The sequence below is a fragment of the Piliocolobus tephrosceles genome, chromosome 1, assembly GCF_002776525.5.
Source record: "Piliocolobus tephrosceles isolate RC106 chromosome 1, ASM277652v3, whole genome shotgun sequence".
NCBI lineage: Eukaryota > Metazoa > Chordata > Mammalia > Primates > Cercopithecidae > Piliocolobus > Piliocolobus tephrosceles.
The window spans coordinates 18,173,226-18,188,374 of record NC_045434.1 but is presented as its reverse complement, the minus strand read 5'-3'; the positions used below and the strand labels follow the sequence as shown (position 1 = coordinate 18,188,374).

General features: G+C 49.5%; 1 protein-coding gene across 1 annotated transcript in view; it reads left to right on the top strand.

The window, feature by feature from the left end:
- The window catches only part of GALNT2 (polypeptide N-acetylgalactosaminyltransferase 2), a 214,139-nt gene extending 199,721 nt beyond the window's left edge, over positions 1–14,418 (top strand). The window contains exons 15-16 of the mRNA XM_023191779.2: positions 7,329–7,448; positions 11,535–14,418. Of these exons, the coding sequence (XP_023047547.1) occupies positions 7,329–7,448; positions 11,535–11,690 (276 nt within the window). The 3' untranslated portion in view covers positions 11,691–14,418. The remainder of the gene's footprint in view (positions 1–7,328; positions 7,449–11,534) is intronic.
- The last annotated feature ends 731 nt before the right edge of the window (positions 14,419–15,149 follow it).

The window sequence follows — 15,149 nt, the reverse complement described above, 5'->3', positions numbered from 1 at the left end:
TCTCACACAACAGCTCTCTTCTCATGATTCCTGGGCTCAGTCTCCCTCTCTTCCTTATGCACAGGTACCTAGACTCACGTGCTGCTGCTTTCTTCTTTTTCTCTATTACTCAGATGCAGAGCTTGTTTTGCTGTCTGTTTCCTATACATGACTTCATATCATTGATCTCTGTCCTTTTGAGAAATATTGTTGGAGGATTTTCTACTTGGCAGTACTATTTTGTTAGAGAAAGGGATTAGAAGGCAAACAAAGCAATCCCTCGCCTTCAAGAACTCACAGTGGAGTTCTTGAAGTGGAGGAGCCACTGTGGGTTATGAAACAGAGGAGGCACCTGCTCACCTCTGTGCTGTCCGGGTGGCTGCACCTCCTGTTATTCCTGTTGCCCTCACCTCCATGTTTAATCGCTGGGCTTCCCTCTGCCGCGTGGCAGGACTGCATGCCATTCCCAGGCTCCCAGGCCCTGGCATCTGTGTGTAGCCTCTGGGCTGTGAGGACACTCCCTGGGGAGCAGGCTTCAGGTGTGGGTGCACACACAAGCCAGCCTTTGGCCGTAGCCTGATGGACCAGTTTTAGGTATTTCACACTGTAGCAGGTGAGCCCCCCTGGGTACTCATCACAGGCCCCACCAATGTCAGGAGTCACCTGGAGGGAGGAACCCATACAGAGGGAGGGAAGGACAAAGAGAGTGGAAGACGAAGCGGGTAAAAGGAGGAGGAGCCAGCTGGTATTGGCGGGGTGGGCAGAGGCGGAGGGGAAGGTGCCGTCCCCACTGTGACCGTGCTTCTGTGTCTTTGTAACCCCTCCTTCCAAGACCCTGCCGTTAACTGTGTTCTCAGTCACTGCTGGGAAGTGGGGGCCCAAGGGACTCACCCAGAGGTGATGGAGGGCACTGTGCGGTGCTGTTGTGGTTCCTGTTGTGGTCCAGGTGTGATGGGAGGAGGCGTCTCGCAGGCTGTGTTCCTTCTACACTGATCACAGCGTGTTTCTTTCCACGGTTTGGCTTCATTCTTGAGATCTGGAAAGCAGTGAGCTTGGGGAGAGATGTTTTATGTGTTTCCATCTAGAACTTAGTGAAAATGCACCAAAATGCCCTCAGAAAAGCAGAGCTCCGTGAGGAAGGGGGAAGTGCTGGTTCTCATTCTCAGCAAGCTGGGTTTCATCTAAACCGGACAGACAGTGCTGCGGGGCTTGGTCGGTCACACAGCATTAATGCAGGTTTCACCAAACACAGACGTGGATAATTCGTGTGGGGCTGGGTGAAGCTTACCTCTGGTCTGTGGATGACAAAACAGATGACGTGCCCACCCAGGTTCCGTACTGTCTGGGTGTTGGGCCTCTTGTGATCCCTGGCCAGCCTCACTTCCATGTTTAATCACTGGAGTTCCCGCTGTCACTCTGCACTGTTCTAATGATTCACGGAAGGTTGGAGAGGTCACTCCTTTCTGAGTCAGCACCTCTGCTGGAAAGCGACACACCTTACGCTACAACACATTAAACCGAAGCGTCTGTCCAGGCCCCAGCCGAGAGAGTTGGTCATCAGAGTCTCTGGCCCCAGCTTCATCCCCTGTGCGTAAGGCTCTGTGACTGACTCGCCCCACCGCCAGCATTGCTCCTTAATTACTGCACAGCTGGTCACATGAGACAGAGTCCGGGCCCTGTAGAGGCGGCAGGTCTACGGGAACCAAAGACTTGTGCAGCTGCTGCCTGTGACCCTCCTCACCTGCCCTCAGGAGGAGGGGCCGTGGCCCTCGCACTCCCCCCGTCCTGCCCAGTAGAGGGTCTCCAGGATTCCTCTCTGCACGGTGGGGTCACTGAGCAGAGGGCACAGTGCTGAGGGCAGCCACGGCACAGACCTTTGACACAGAGCACCCGTTCCTCGCCCCTGCACGAACTTCAGGGGTCAGCGAAGGGCTGTGCCAAGGAATCAACAAGATTGGATCTGCAGAGCGCTTCTCCTGCTCTGCTTTTGCTTTTTCTTTCTGCTAACGGTGCAGCCATTACTGTTCTCACACGCGGGCTTTCCCTTCGTTTCCAGCAGTAAGTGGTGACTCGCTGCCCGCTCTCAGTCCCCCTCCAATGGCCACATCCTGGAATTGCTCAGATAACTTTTTTCTTTTTTTTTTTATTTTGAGATGGAATTTGGCTGTGTTGCCCAGGCTGGAGTACAGTGGCGCAATCTCGGCTCACTGCCACCTCTGCCTCCCAGGTTCAAGCCATTCTCCTGCTTCAGCCTCTCAAGTAGCAGCAATTACAGGCACGTGCCACCACACCTGGCTAATTTTTGTATGTTTAGTAGAGACAGGATTCCACTATGTTGGCCAGACTGGTCTCGAACTCTTGACCTCAAGTGATCCACATGCCTCGACCTCCCAGAGTGCTGGGGTTACAGGCGTGAGCCACCACACCCAGCCTGCCCAGAGAACTTTCACTAAATGCTGATGCCAGTTGCTGTGCCCAGAGAGCCTGATCTAATTTGTCTAGGGTCAGAGGGCATCACCAGATCTTTAAGAGCTACCAAGTGATTCTAAATGAGGATTTGGCCTGGTGCAGTGGCACACACCTGTAATTTCAGCACTTTAAGAGGCCAAGGCAGGAGGATTGCTTGAGGCCAGGAGTTCAAGACCAGGCTGGACAACATAGGGAAGCTCCATCTTTACCAAAAAAAAAAATTAGCCAGGTGTGATGGCCTGTACCTGTAGTCCAAGCTACTCAGGATGCTGAGACAGGAGGATTGCTAAAGCCCCGGAGGTCGAGGCTGTAGTGAGCTGTGATTGCACCACTGCACTCCAGCCTGAACAGCAGAGTGAGACCGTGTTTCTAAAATAATATAAATTAGAGCCAGGCATGGTGGCTCATGCCTGTAATCCCAGCACTTTGGGAGGCCGAGATGGGCAAATCCTGAGGTCTGGAGTTCGAGACCAGCCTGGTCAACATGGTGAAACTCTGTCTGTACTAAAAATACAAAAGATTAGCTGGGCGTGGTGGTGGGCACCTGTAATCCCAGCTACTTGGGAAGCTGAGGCAGGAGAATCGCTTGAACCAGGGAGGTGGAGGTTGCAGTGAGCCGAGATCGCACCACTACACTCCAGCCTGGGCGACAGTGTGAGATTCTGTCTCAAAAAAATAAATAAATAAACATTTTTTAAAATGGGAGTTGAGGAGCAGGGTTTTCTAGTGGAAAGATGAACACATCAGCAATACAATGTGACGTGAGACGGCAGGATGAATGATGCATGTTGATGCATGTTATAGCCTCAGCTTGGGAGCACCTTACTCCCTGGGCTACTATCTAATCAGTTCTTTCCAGTAGAACCATGTGCTATGAGGGGAATGCTCCAGATCTGCCATTCAGTATATCAGCCACATTGTGGCAACTGGGCACTTGAAATATGACTAGTGTGAATTACAAGTTTCATTTTATTTCATTCTGGTGAATTTAAATGTAAATGGCCCCGTGTGCCCTGTAGCTAGCACATTAGACAGTGCGACTCAGATGTTCCAGCTCACAAACCCACTGTGCGTGAGTCCTCTCTGAACCGACAGAAAGTGATGCTTTTTTGCACGGATGAGAAATGAGAGGGTAAGTAATATTTCCCAACTGAAAATAGGGCCTGGTGCTTTGGAAAAGTGAGGTTTGTTATCTGGTTTCCAGCTGAACCTTGGCAGACACACAGGAAATGAGAAAATGAATGGCCATGCCTTTTAAGAGTGGCAGCTCAAAAAAGCATTTCTTAAATATTTATGAACTTTATTTTACAAATTCAGATAATTGAAATGCAACAGAAGAACAAAACGGCAACTAGCTCTGTTGTTTGCCCAGCTGAATTAGTTTTTCTGGAATCCTGTGTAAAGTCTGCTTTACAGTAATTAAGCACACAATAGCAAGGAGGTTATAGAAACATTCAGACATCATCTTTAACTGGGTGTCAGCAGACCATCCAGCATCTGCCAACACCTGCTGCCAAGGACAGTCTGGAACTCTTCTCCATACCAGCGTTGTCCCCCTTACTCAGGACTCTCCTCTTCATCGTGAGTGGGCGTCTCTGTGTGCCACAGTTTCACATGTCCTGGTGGTGTCCCTGGCACCTGTGAGTGCAGGGACAGAACGGTGTGCTTCTTTCTGGCCCTCTCCATCCATCCTGAACGCCATCTGCATGTGGGAAATGCACACGGCTTCCTCTCTACACTCCACACCTTCCGTACTCTGTGACCCAGTGAATAGGAAAAAAACAAGCTGCTTTTCTTGCTTTATACTCTCACCAAACTTCTCACCTCTGACACCAGCCATGTGGGCTTTTCCCCCCACACCAAGCAATTCTCCAATTATCTGCAGACACTGAGTGTCCTATCTGTCAATTCAGTTCTGACACTGCCTACCCAGAGTTAACACAGACCCCATGGTTAAAGGCTTCCTCCCACAAGATGCTCCTACTTCAGATGCCAGTCACAAGTCCAAGTTGTCACCTGCTGTCTGACTCTAACTCAGGGCTCCCACAACCTCACCTTGAATTCATTCATTTGCAAGAACAGTTCATAGAACTCAGGGAAACGGTTTACTTCCTGGTTTACCTGCTTATTAGGAAAGACTGAAACCCAGGAGCAGCTGGATAGGAGAGATGCATAGCGCACGGTGTGGAGCTGGGGGGTCGGAGCTTCCATGCCTTCTCTAGTTGTGCCCTCTCCAGGTGTGCTGCTCTCCCAGTGCCTTCACGTGTCCGGTAGCCACATCCCGGAGTGCAGGGACTTTGATGGAGGCCTCATCACGTGGGCATGATCTCCAGCTCCTCTCCCCTTCCCAGAGGATGGGGTGGTGGGGGACTGACAGTTTCAAGCTTCTCAGCATAACCTGGTCTTTCTGGTGACCAGCCCCATCCAGGAGCCCATTAGAGTTGCTTCATTAGAACAAAAGACACTCCCATCACCCAAGAAATTCCAAGGGATTAGGAGCTGTCTGCCCGGAACCGGAGTCAAAGACCAAACACTAGAATGGAAGACGGTCTTAAAACCCCTGTGGCTCAGGAGATGGCAAGGGTTTTAGGAGCCTTGTGATTGTGCCAGAAACCAGGGGCAGAGACCAAATGATTATGTGTATGATGTCATACTGTCCTAGAGTATGGGTGATGTGGAGTGCCTGTGGGTGCTTAGAAGAGCTGGCTGGAACTCACCCATGTTGAATGACAACATCATAGAATGTTGGGATTCGACTCAAAGTCAGGTGGCCTTCCCCAAAGAGTGTGGCCGGCAGGAGTGGGTGGGTCAGGGCTCCCTCCATACCGTGTTTGGGAGGCCACAGTGCACAGGCCAAGCAGGTGCTTCTGCTCTAGGACTCTTCAGAGCCTTTAATAGACTGAATTTCCAAGAGATAAACGCAGCAGAACATCTGGTTCCCAAATTTATTTGACCTAGAATCCGTTTTTCCTAGAATTCCTCACGGAGTAGAATGTGAGGAACACAAATTAAAAGGTGAGAAAATGGAAGACCCGGGAAGTGAGCAAGCTTGCCCAAGCCTCCCTCCCTGTTAGGGGAGAAGGAAGTCTTCAGACAGGTGAAGGTCTCTTCACTGATTCCTAGACGGGCATCCGTGCCTCTGCATCCCCTCTGCTGATGCTGAGGGCTGGAGATGGCGCACCCCACCACTGGTTATGTAAGGTCTGAATGCTGGAATCTTTAGGGTTTCGTTATGTTTTGTGACAGGGTCTCGGTCTGTCACCCAGGCTAGAATGCAGTGGCACAATCACGGTTCACTACAGCCTCAGCCTCCCAGGTTCAAGTGATCCTTCCACCTCAGCCTCCCAAGTAGCTGGGACCACAGACGTGCACTACCACACCCGGTCAACTTATTTTTTATTTTTAGTACAAACAAGGTCTCGCCATGTTGCCTAGGCTGATCTCAAACTCCTGGCCTCAAGCAGTTCTCCCTCCTTGGCTCCCAAAGTGCTGGGATTATAGGCCTCAGCCACCTCACCCAGCTGTATCGTCAGCTTTTAATGTTTCTCTAATGACGGACTATTTGTTCCAACATGATGTAGGTACTAGGCAGTGAGGCTTCTTTAAACACTATTTGTTCTTTTCCTTACTCTGTTTCCAAGAACCAAGAAAAAAGAAAAACAGTGTCTTCATAGCACATAATAGTTACAGAATACATTTATTTGTGTGTCTTTCATTTTCCCCACTAGAAAGTGAGCCTGGCTGTGTGACAGCGCCTGTGTCATGCAGGTGTGCAGCAGGTGGTCATGGGACAGACCGATGGAAAGACAGACAGATGGAGGGAGGGGAGGGCCACCGCAGCGTGCCAGGGCTTAGAGTGGAAGGGGATGGAAGCGGATAGTGAGTCCCTGTGGGGTTTTAAGCTGGAAAGGGCCTTGCTGCCTCTGGATATTAAGGGGTGTTCATCCCTTTGAGTGGGACAAGTGGAGAGTGATGGTCAGAAGCCCAGTCCCTGCTGTGGCCCTGCCCGGAACGGGTTCTGGCCTCCTCTGCCGCCTGGGACCATGTCTTGTTTAGTATCCAAAATGGTTGTCCTCTCACCCTGTCACAGCCTATAACTTGTGTGTGTTTATACGTATATATGTGTTTCTGTTTGTTAACATCATGGGCTTGTGATTTAAACACTCTCTAGCTCAGTTTTCTCATCTATAAAATGAGAATAATAGTAGCCCTCATGGAGCTGTTGTATAAAGGGCTTAAAATAATGCCTGGCACATAGCACCTAATTAGATTTAGCTGTAATGTGTGCGGAGAAATGCATAGATCTATTCCTCCAGTTTTCAGAGGGCTTCGTGAGCATCCATAGATCAGTTAGCATTCACTCAGGAGGCTGGACATGATGTGTTTTGCTTCAGTATGCAATGTGTTATTTACTACAGTCCACATTCATCAATGCTGTTTGCAGGCCATACCTGCATGAGGGCAGAGTCATCCCAAAACAGCATGGGTGGAGCAGTTGCTGACTGTCTACCTGGTATATAACCAAGCTTGTGCCACAGTTTTTACAATCGCATTGAATTATAGAAAAATGAACAAGGCAGTCTAACTTGTATTTGGAGCTAAAATAGTTAATAGTTTTATTTTAGTTACTGAGGTCCTCAGAGCACTTCTGCACGTCACTCAGCCAACTGACTGCTCAATTGTGAGGTTCTCCCACATCTCTGGTGTTACAAATTTGCCCTTAGGCAAAAAGTAATTCTTTCGTTCTCAGGTGACTCAGGGGCTCTGAATCTAAGCTCCGCACCCTGAGCCTTTTCCTTTTGGAGCCCTCATTGGTGCCCCTTCTTTCCTTTCACAGCCCTGTGCATAGCACGCCTCTGACTTCTGGTTTTGTGTTCCAGGAATGGGCCTTGACGAAGGAGAAGTCGGTGAAGCACATGGATTTGTGCCTTACTGTGGTGGACCGGGCACCGGGCTCTCTTATAAAGCTGCAGGGCTGCCGAGAAAATGACAGCAGACAGGTAACGGCTTGCAGGCACCTGTGGGTGCCCGTGATTAACCCAGACCAGGGCAGCCACGGCCTGCGCCCTCTTGCTCTGCGCAGCCTCACAAAGCATCCGTCTCTGTGTGTATTTAGGTGTTCTTTTGCATCACTATGAATAGTGTCTAGCTGCCCTATTGGACTTAAGCCACAAGCCTACTGTTGCGTATTTCTGATTATATTCTCATTCTCTTCCCTATGCCACTGAAAATTTTAAAGAGAAATTATCTATTTTTGTTTAATCATCAAATACTTTTTTCTATTTAAATTTACAGGAATTCTAAATGATTAATGTTCAAATGGATGGTACTCGATACATAATGCAAGTGTGTATGTGTCTGTATATGTGTGTGCATATATATACACACACACACACACCACATATACACGCCACATATACACATAGATGCACACCACATATATATACATATATACACACATACACACATATATATACACACCACATATATACATGCCACATATATATGCGTATATACACACCACATATATACATATATACGCCACATATATACATGCCACATATATACATATACATGCCACATATATACATATATACAAACACCACACATATACACACACCATATATATATATACATGCCACATATATACACATATGTACAAGCCACATATGTATGCATATATGCATATATACATGCCACATATATACATATATGCCACATATATACATATAAACACATATACACATATTTACATGCCACATATACACGCCACATATATACATATATACAAACACCACATACACATATACACACACCACATATATATACATGCCACATATATGTACATATATACATGCTGTATATGTACATATATACACACACCACGTATATACATGCCACATATACATACATGCCACATATATACATATATACATGCCACATATATGTACGTAACACCAGATATACATATATACATAGCACATATATACATATACATAGCACCACCAATATGTACGTATACACACACGTCACATATACATATATATACGCCACATGTATACACATATATATATGTACACACACACATATAAACACAGTGTCTTTAAACATTTCAGAATAGACTTTCTACCTGCCTTGTAAGCTGGTTTTCTCTGACATATTCCCTTGTGGCAGCTTGTGGGCACACGCTTTCTCAAGGCATGGGGTAGCAGTGTTAATAGGAATGCAAGCACAAAAGGTCGTCCTAGCATGCCCATACTTGGAATGCCTGCCCCTGTTCTTACAGTTGGTCCTTAGAGATAGATGGGATGTAGGGAAACTGAGGCACGGAGCCTACTGGAGCCAAGACCCTAAACCAGCTTCTAGTCCAACCCTAATTTCACAGCACAGAAAGCTGAGGCTCAGAAAGTCATTGCCTCCAACCTAGAGTCATCTGGGAAGACCAGGCCAGGACCGAGTCCCCTGTTCAGACCCCAGTTGTCAGGGAGATGCTTGCAGAGGGCTCTCTTTCACCTGTCTGTCTCCAAACCCCTGCGCCAGCTCTGGGTGCTCCTCCTTCCCTGCTCTGCAGAGTCCCAGATTCCTGGCAGCGGGAACCCCTCTGTAGGGTTCTGGTCATAATCCACATCTCTAAATGTCCATCTGTGTTGATGACTTGATACCAAAATGTGTAAGCGAGTGCCTGTTAAACAAGAGAAAGCTACCCTTGCTTGGACCCAAACCACCTAGAAACTGCCTCACTCACTGGCCCCTCAAGAGGAAGCTCCTCGAGGGCAAGGCCGGCATCTGCTGAGCCAAGTACTGGGTGAGTCTCAAACACATTTCCCTGGGATGTAATGGAGCAGAGCTGTCTGGATGTAATGGATTGATAAAGTGATGACTTTATGACACCTTTTTAAAAAACAAATGGTTACTTCAGTATTGCTGAATTTCAAGAACTGACAAGTGTTTCTGCTTCAGTCCCAGTTTTGGGGAACCATAACTGACATGCCTTAGGACCTTCGTGAAGCATGAGAAGACCTATCAATAAGAAGTTTTTCTGGATGTGTGGCGTGTCTAAATGGGGATCTGTTAGGTTTTCAACACCAAGACTCAGGCTGTTATAGAGGATGTGGGGGCCATTTCAGTAGGGTCTGACTGCCTTGAAAATCTGTGCTGCACCCCCGCCACCACAATCCCATCAGACAGACATCAGAGCCGACAAGGCCACCTGTGCGAGACGGAGCTGGGGTTTGGTTATTGTTTCTCTACGGTTCTTCATTTAGCTGATGCTTTGACACATGACAGGCAGTCCCTCCAGTGGCCAGAATCAGATTCCGTTCATTCCGAATTCTTTGTTGAGAAGATTCCTGGCTGCTCAGAGTGACAGGGCAGCCTCAATACACACTTGACATGATAATGGGGAAAAACAGCTTGAGGGGTGATTGACAGAAACGAGGGAGCCGGAAATGAAAGACAAAATGATGGGCACTTAGCAAAAGCCTCCCCGGGCTCTTCTGATTGCACTGTCTTTCCCTGTTGGCAAGAACTCCAGGTGAGCAGGTGGATGGAAATAAGGAAGGCAGGGTCCAGGTGACAACATCCTTGTGGTGTTTCATGCAGGTCGGGTCCCCAGCACTGGGCTCCTTTGCTTGCACCGGCTCTTCCCTGCCTCACTCACTGGCCCCTCGAGAGGAAGCTCCTTACACATTTTATCTTGGAGCTGAACTGGCTTTGCCAGTTGGAATATTTGCTTTCCAGGCACGTCCATGTTTTCGTGTTATGTGCATATTTGCAGAGTCAAAGAGGAAAGGGTGGCAAGAGTGAGAAAATTTAATTCTGCAATGTCAAAAGGATTTGCAAAAAATACTTAGGTGAAGGAGCTTTAGTGCACACAGTATAAAAAATTAATTAAAACCACAGACGTCATTATTTGAAACAAGAGCTTTGGAGAAGAAAAAAATTGTTACTTTTTGTTTTTTAAAAACAAACATTAGAGATGTTTAAATGGGGATTTTTCTTTTCTGAGATAGGATCTCGCTTTGTTGCTTAAGACTGGAGTGCAGGGGTGGGTATGACCATAGCTCACTGCAGCCTCAAACTCCTGTGCTCAAGCGATCCTCCCAGCTCAGCCTGCAAGGAGCTAGGACAACAGGCATGCACCACCATGCCCTGCTAATTTTTTTAAAAAATGTTTGTAGAGATGAATTCTTGCCATGTTGCCCAGGCTGATCTTGAACTCCTGACCTCAAGCTATCTTCCTGCCTCAGCCTCCCTCCCAAAGTGCTGGGATTACTGGCGTGAGCTGCCCGCACTCAGGCTGAAAGGGGTATTTATGTTACTTGCTATAAACAGGGCTCCTCAGATTTCCTTCAGGCTAGGTTGTGTGCTTTGATTTCTGGCTTGGTTGGTGGGTAACGGGTGCGTGGGTTGAGTTTGGTTGTTTGCTTGATTTGAGTGTTAGTAAAGAGGCATCGTACCCTATACTTCACAAGCGGCATGTTCAGAACTCAGCAAACATTGGTCCCCGCCATACAGAGCACCAGGGGCCTCAAGGGTAGGTAGCAGAGACAAGTTTCTCATATCCACCAAGGAGCTTGCACGCCAGTAGAGAACAGACCACATAGAAATAGGCTTCTCAGCCCTATGTTCTGTTCACACAAGCATCTCTCTTCCTGACATTTGGCCTGACATGGTTCCTCTGGCTGCCCCGAGCAGAAAGCCCTAAGTGGGAGCATGGAGGTGCCCAGACTAAGGCCTCCAGGCAGGGCTGCTTTCCAGCAGCCAGGGGAGGAGCTGGCTCTGCTTTGTGTGGATCTCATCTTGGGGTGAACCATCACTGGATCAAGCTTTCTTACAAAGGCATGCAAATTCCCCTACATCAAATCCTTGTGTTAATGATGAAGGGGTGGGTGCCCAGAGTGCTGGGGCTCAGAGGAGGCCCACAGAAAGGTTGGGGCAAGAGAGGTTCTGAGTTTTGATCCAAGGCAGAGAATATGTTTCCTTCCTGGGCCCCCAGCAGCAGCACGAGGCCCTGAATTCACACAGATCTGTTTGTACTACTTTGCTTGGGGCCACGCTCTAAGGCATTCTCCTGTGTCTTGCAGAAATGGGAACAGATCGAGGGCAACTCCAAGCTGAGGCATGTGGGCAGCAACCTGTGCCTGGACAGTCGCATGGCCAAGAGCGGGGGCCTGAGCGTGGAGGTGTGCGGCCCCGCCCTCTCGCAGCAGTGGAAGTTCTCGCTCAACCTGCAGCAGTAGGAGGGCCCGGGAGGCCCTGCCGTCCTGTCTCCTGCACCATCGGGTGGAGTCTGGTGATCACATTATTGATTATGTTTCTTAAACTTTCCGCGAAACTAATATACCTCAGTATTCCATCATGGTCTGAAAGTCGAACTTCGGCAAGGCACGGACGACTGTGCAGACACAACAGCGGCAAGAAGCGAGAACTGCCCTCCCCCTCCTCGCGGTGCAACCCAGCTGGGCCCCCTTCCCCAGGCCGGAGTGCCCCTCTTCCTTCCAGCTTTCACTTCTGCCGGCTCCGCAACTGAGTGACATCCAGCAACGGCCGACCGGGGAGTGGTAGAAGAAGCAACTGAACGGACGCGTGCGAGCTGAGGGCAGGGCGGGAGGAGGGGGCACACATGCCCAGGGGAGCGAGGAGAACTCTTGAAATCTCCATTTTCGATCCCATCGAAATCACGTGTGGTTTCCACAAAGCCGAGTCGTGTCACGTGGCAGGTTTACGTCCATAGCCCTTCTCTCTGCTCCTCCGTTCCCAAGTGTCTTCCTGGTCCAGACTGCCCTCCACCTGATGTACTTGCTATATCTGAGGATGAAGTTTTCTAAGGTGGGACGCTAAATATAAAGCTATATAGAGAAAGAATGTACGGTCAGTTCCCTATGGTTTCTGTAGGAAGAATGTGCGGTCAGTTCCCTATGGTTTCTGTAGAAAGAATGTACGGTCAGTTCCCTATGGTTTCTGTAGGTCATCATCATCTTGTAAATTCCCCACAAAGCCGTTCGCAGCTTCCGGGAGAAGGGGCCAGAGCCCAGTGGGGCCAGGTTCTCACGGAGGGAGGAGGTGGCCTTTGTCCCCTGGACCCCGATCAGCCAGTTGGTGCTACTGCTGTGGCCAGCTGGGTGGGCTTCCTCCAGACCACCGGCCTCAGCCCCGGCATCCCTGTTGGGCGTCAGTCAGCCTGAGAGTCACTACTGTGTGTCAGAATCCACTTTGTGTGCTGTGCGTATCTGTGAACCTGGAGGGGTTACTTATTTTGACAGATATCACTTTGGGTCTTTTTACATTAAATTTCTTTTCTTCAAGGAATATAAACAACACCCCATAGCTCCCAATGTGAGCCAGCGATACCGCTGCCCCCTGGCAACAGGGCAGACCAATGATGCCAGGCAGCTGTCACGCGCTAGCATTGGCCTCACTGTGATCTCAGCCCTGCATGCTGGGCCTTCAGAATTAATGGCCAGCAGTGTCAGGGATGAGCCTCCCAGCCTGGGCACAGGCCTGGCTCACAGTCCTGCACACCTGCTGGCCTGGGGATCTCCAGCCAGGCAGCGAGTCCTGCCCCGCCCGCAGCCCCCTCCCACACCCCACCTGGCCAACGTGACTGCTTCAGGGGGCTTTGGGGAAAGAATGAGGAAGGGTCAGAACCAAACAATACCTGCTCATTTACACTGAGGATTCAGGACAGGAGACAAGAGCCTTGGGGTCCTGTTAAACCACAGACGGTTATGAACCAAAAGTCATAACGGGGAGAGGTGCCTGGCGTCTGCCTGGGTGCTCCGGAATGTTCCTCGTCACCCCGCCACTCTGTGGTTGGTGCCCTGCTTCCTCCTCCATTCCCGGCCGCCTTCTCCAGCACCACACACACAGATGCTCAGTCTCAGAGAGGCTGGCACGGCCTGGCAGTCCGAGAAAAGCATCAGATAGGCACACCTGCAGGCCCCTCGGAGGGACAGCGGCGGCCTTGGAGTTAGGAGCCGCCCTGGGAGGTTGTGCCGGTGCCATGCTCCTCCCTGTGTCTTGTATGAAAGAGGCCACTGTGTGTCCTCCTCCCCGGCAGGAGCCCCATGGGTGTGCACTGTCGGACAGCGGCCCAAGGTGGAAGCCTGGCTGGAGGCCTGCCCTATAGGTCTTCTCTTCCCGCCTCCCCTGCCATGCAACCAGATGTGTCCTGAGTGGGCAGTGTGGCCCCACGCCGGAGTAACTCCACACGCTTCTGTCTTTCACAGTGGGCTGTTTGGGGGAGCCTGAGGGAAACCCCCTTAGGTACCTGTGCGAGGCTGTGGAATGCAGGCCAGAGCAGGGCATGCTTAGCCCCCAGCACCCAGGTTCTTTTGTCAGACCGTCACCCGCGAGCTACTACTGCTGTTAGGAGGGGAAAAAAATGGATGAATCTGGCTTGTTTTAAAATCAAGTTTTTTGATTAATCCCTTGCCCCCACACCTTCACCCTGCCCGCACCCCCAGGTCCTTTCAGCCTTCGTGTCATCAGATTTGTCTACCCAGGCCCTTGTGCGGCCATGCCCTGGGGGCAGCGTCCTGTCCCTGAGCTGGGGGGGCGGCAAGAGCAGAGGTGGGCTGGGGAGGGTCCTTTGCGGTGAGCTATGTTTACATGACACAGTGTGCCAAAGTGACTTACTGTGGTTGCGTTATTTTTTAGTCATCGGGACTATCCCACCCTCCCACTCCTGTTTTTAAAACTCAGAATTCTTTCCTAAGAGCCCTTCGAGCAAAGCGTGCCGAAGCGAGTTGTCTTCTCTGTGGTGGTCCTTTCTTATGTCTTCATAAAAGCTCAGATGATGGTATCTGTGAGTATGTTTTGCAAATTCAAAATATAGTTTGGTAATTTTTTTTTTCCAGTTGATTTTTAAAAAGAACTGCTGTACAGAGCTTGTACTTTGTCCATTTTATAGATGGAAACCATCCTTGAAAATTGTTTAACTTAAATAAAGAGAAGATACTTTCTAGATACTGCTCTTTGCTGGCCAGAGTCTGTCCTAGTGTGTGAGGGCTGGGTGGGGTGGGTGTGGGGACTGGGATCGGGGTCAGCCTTCTGCAGTTCCTGCTCAGTGGCCGTTTCTTATCACCCTTTGCAGATGTGCTTTTATTGCTGTGCCCTTTGGTTGGTTATTCTTATTTGTAATAGTAATCATTATCATCCGTGGAGTGTTTATGACGTGCCAGGCACCCAGCCAAGCCCTTAAATACATTTGCATTTTACAGCCACAGGGGAAGCTGGTGACGGAAGTTGCTAGCCTGCTCAAGGTCATGTCCTTCCTGTGTCCCTGCCTGGAGCCAGCCCTTGGCACTCAAACCCAGACCCTGTGCTTCATACCAGGGAGGCAAATATTTTTACAGTTTTTCGAGTAGTTAAGATTTATAGACTTGTTTACCAGTTACCTGGGGCTCTCCAGTTCCATCCAAGCCTCTCTGAGGCTCTTCAGATACTATTTATTTATTTATTTTTATTTTATTTATTTTTTTGAGATGGAGTCTTGCTCTGTCGCCTAGGCTGGAGTGTGCTGTTGCAATCTCGGCTCACTGCAATCTCCACCTCAGTGACTCCAGCAATTCTCCTGCCTCAGCCTCCCAAGTAGCTGGGATTACAGGCACCCACCACCACGCCTGGCTAATGTTTTGAATTTTTAGTAGAGATGAGGTTTCACCATATTGGCCAGGCTGGTCCTGAACTCCTGACCT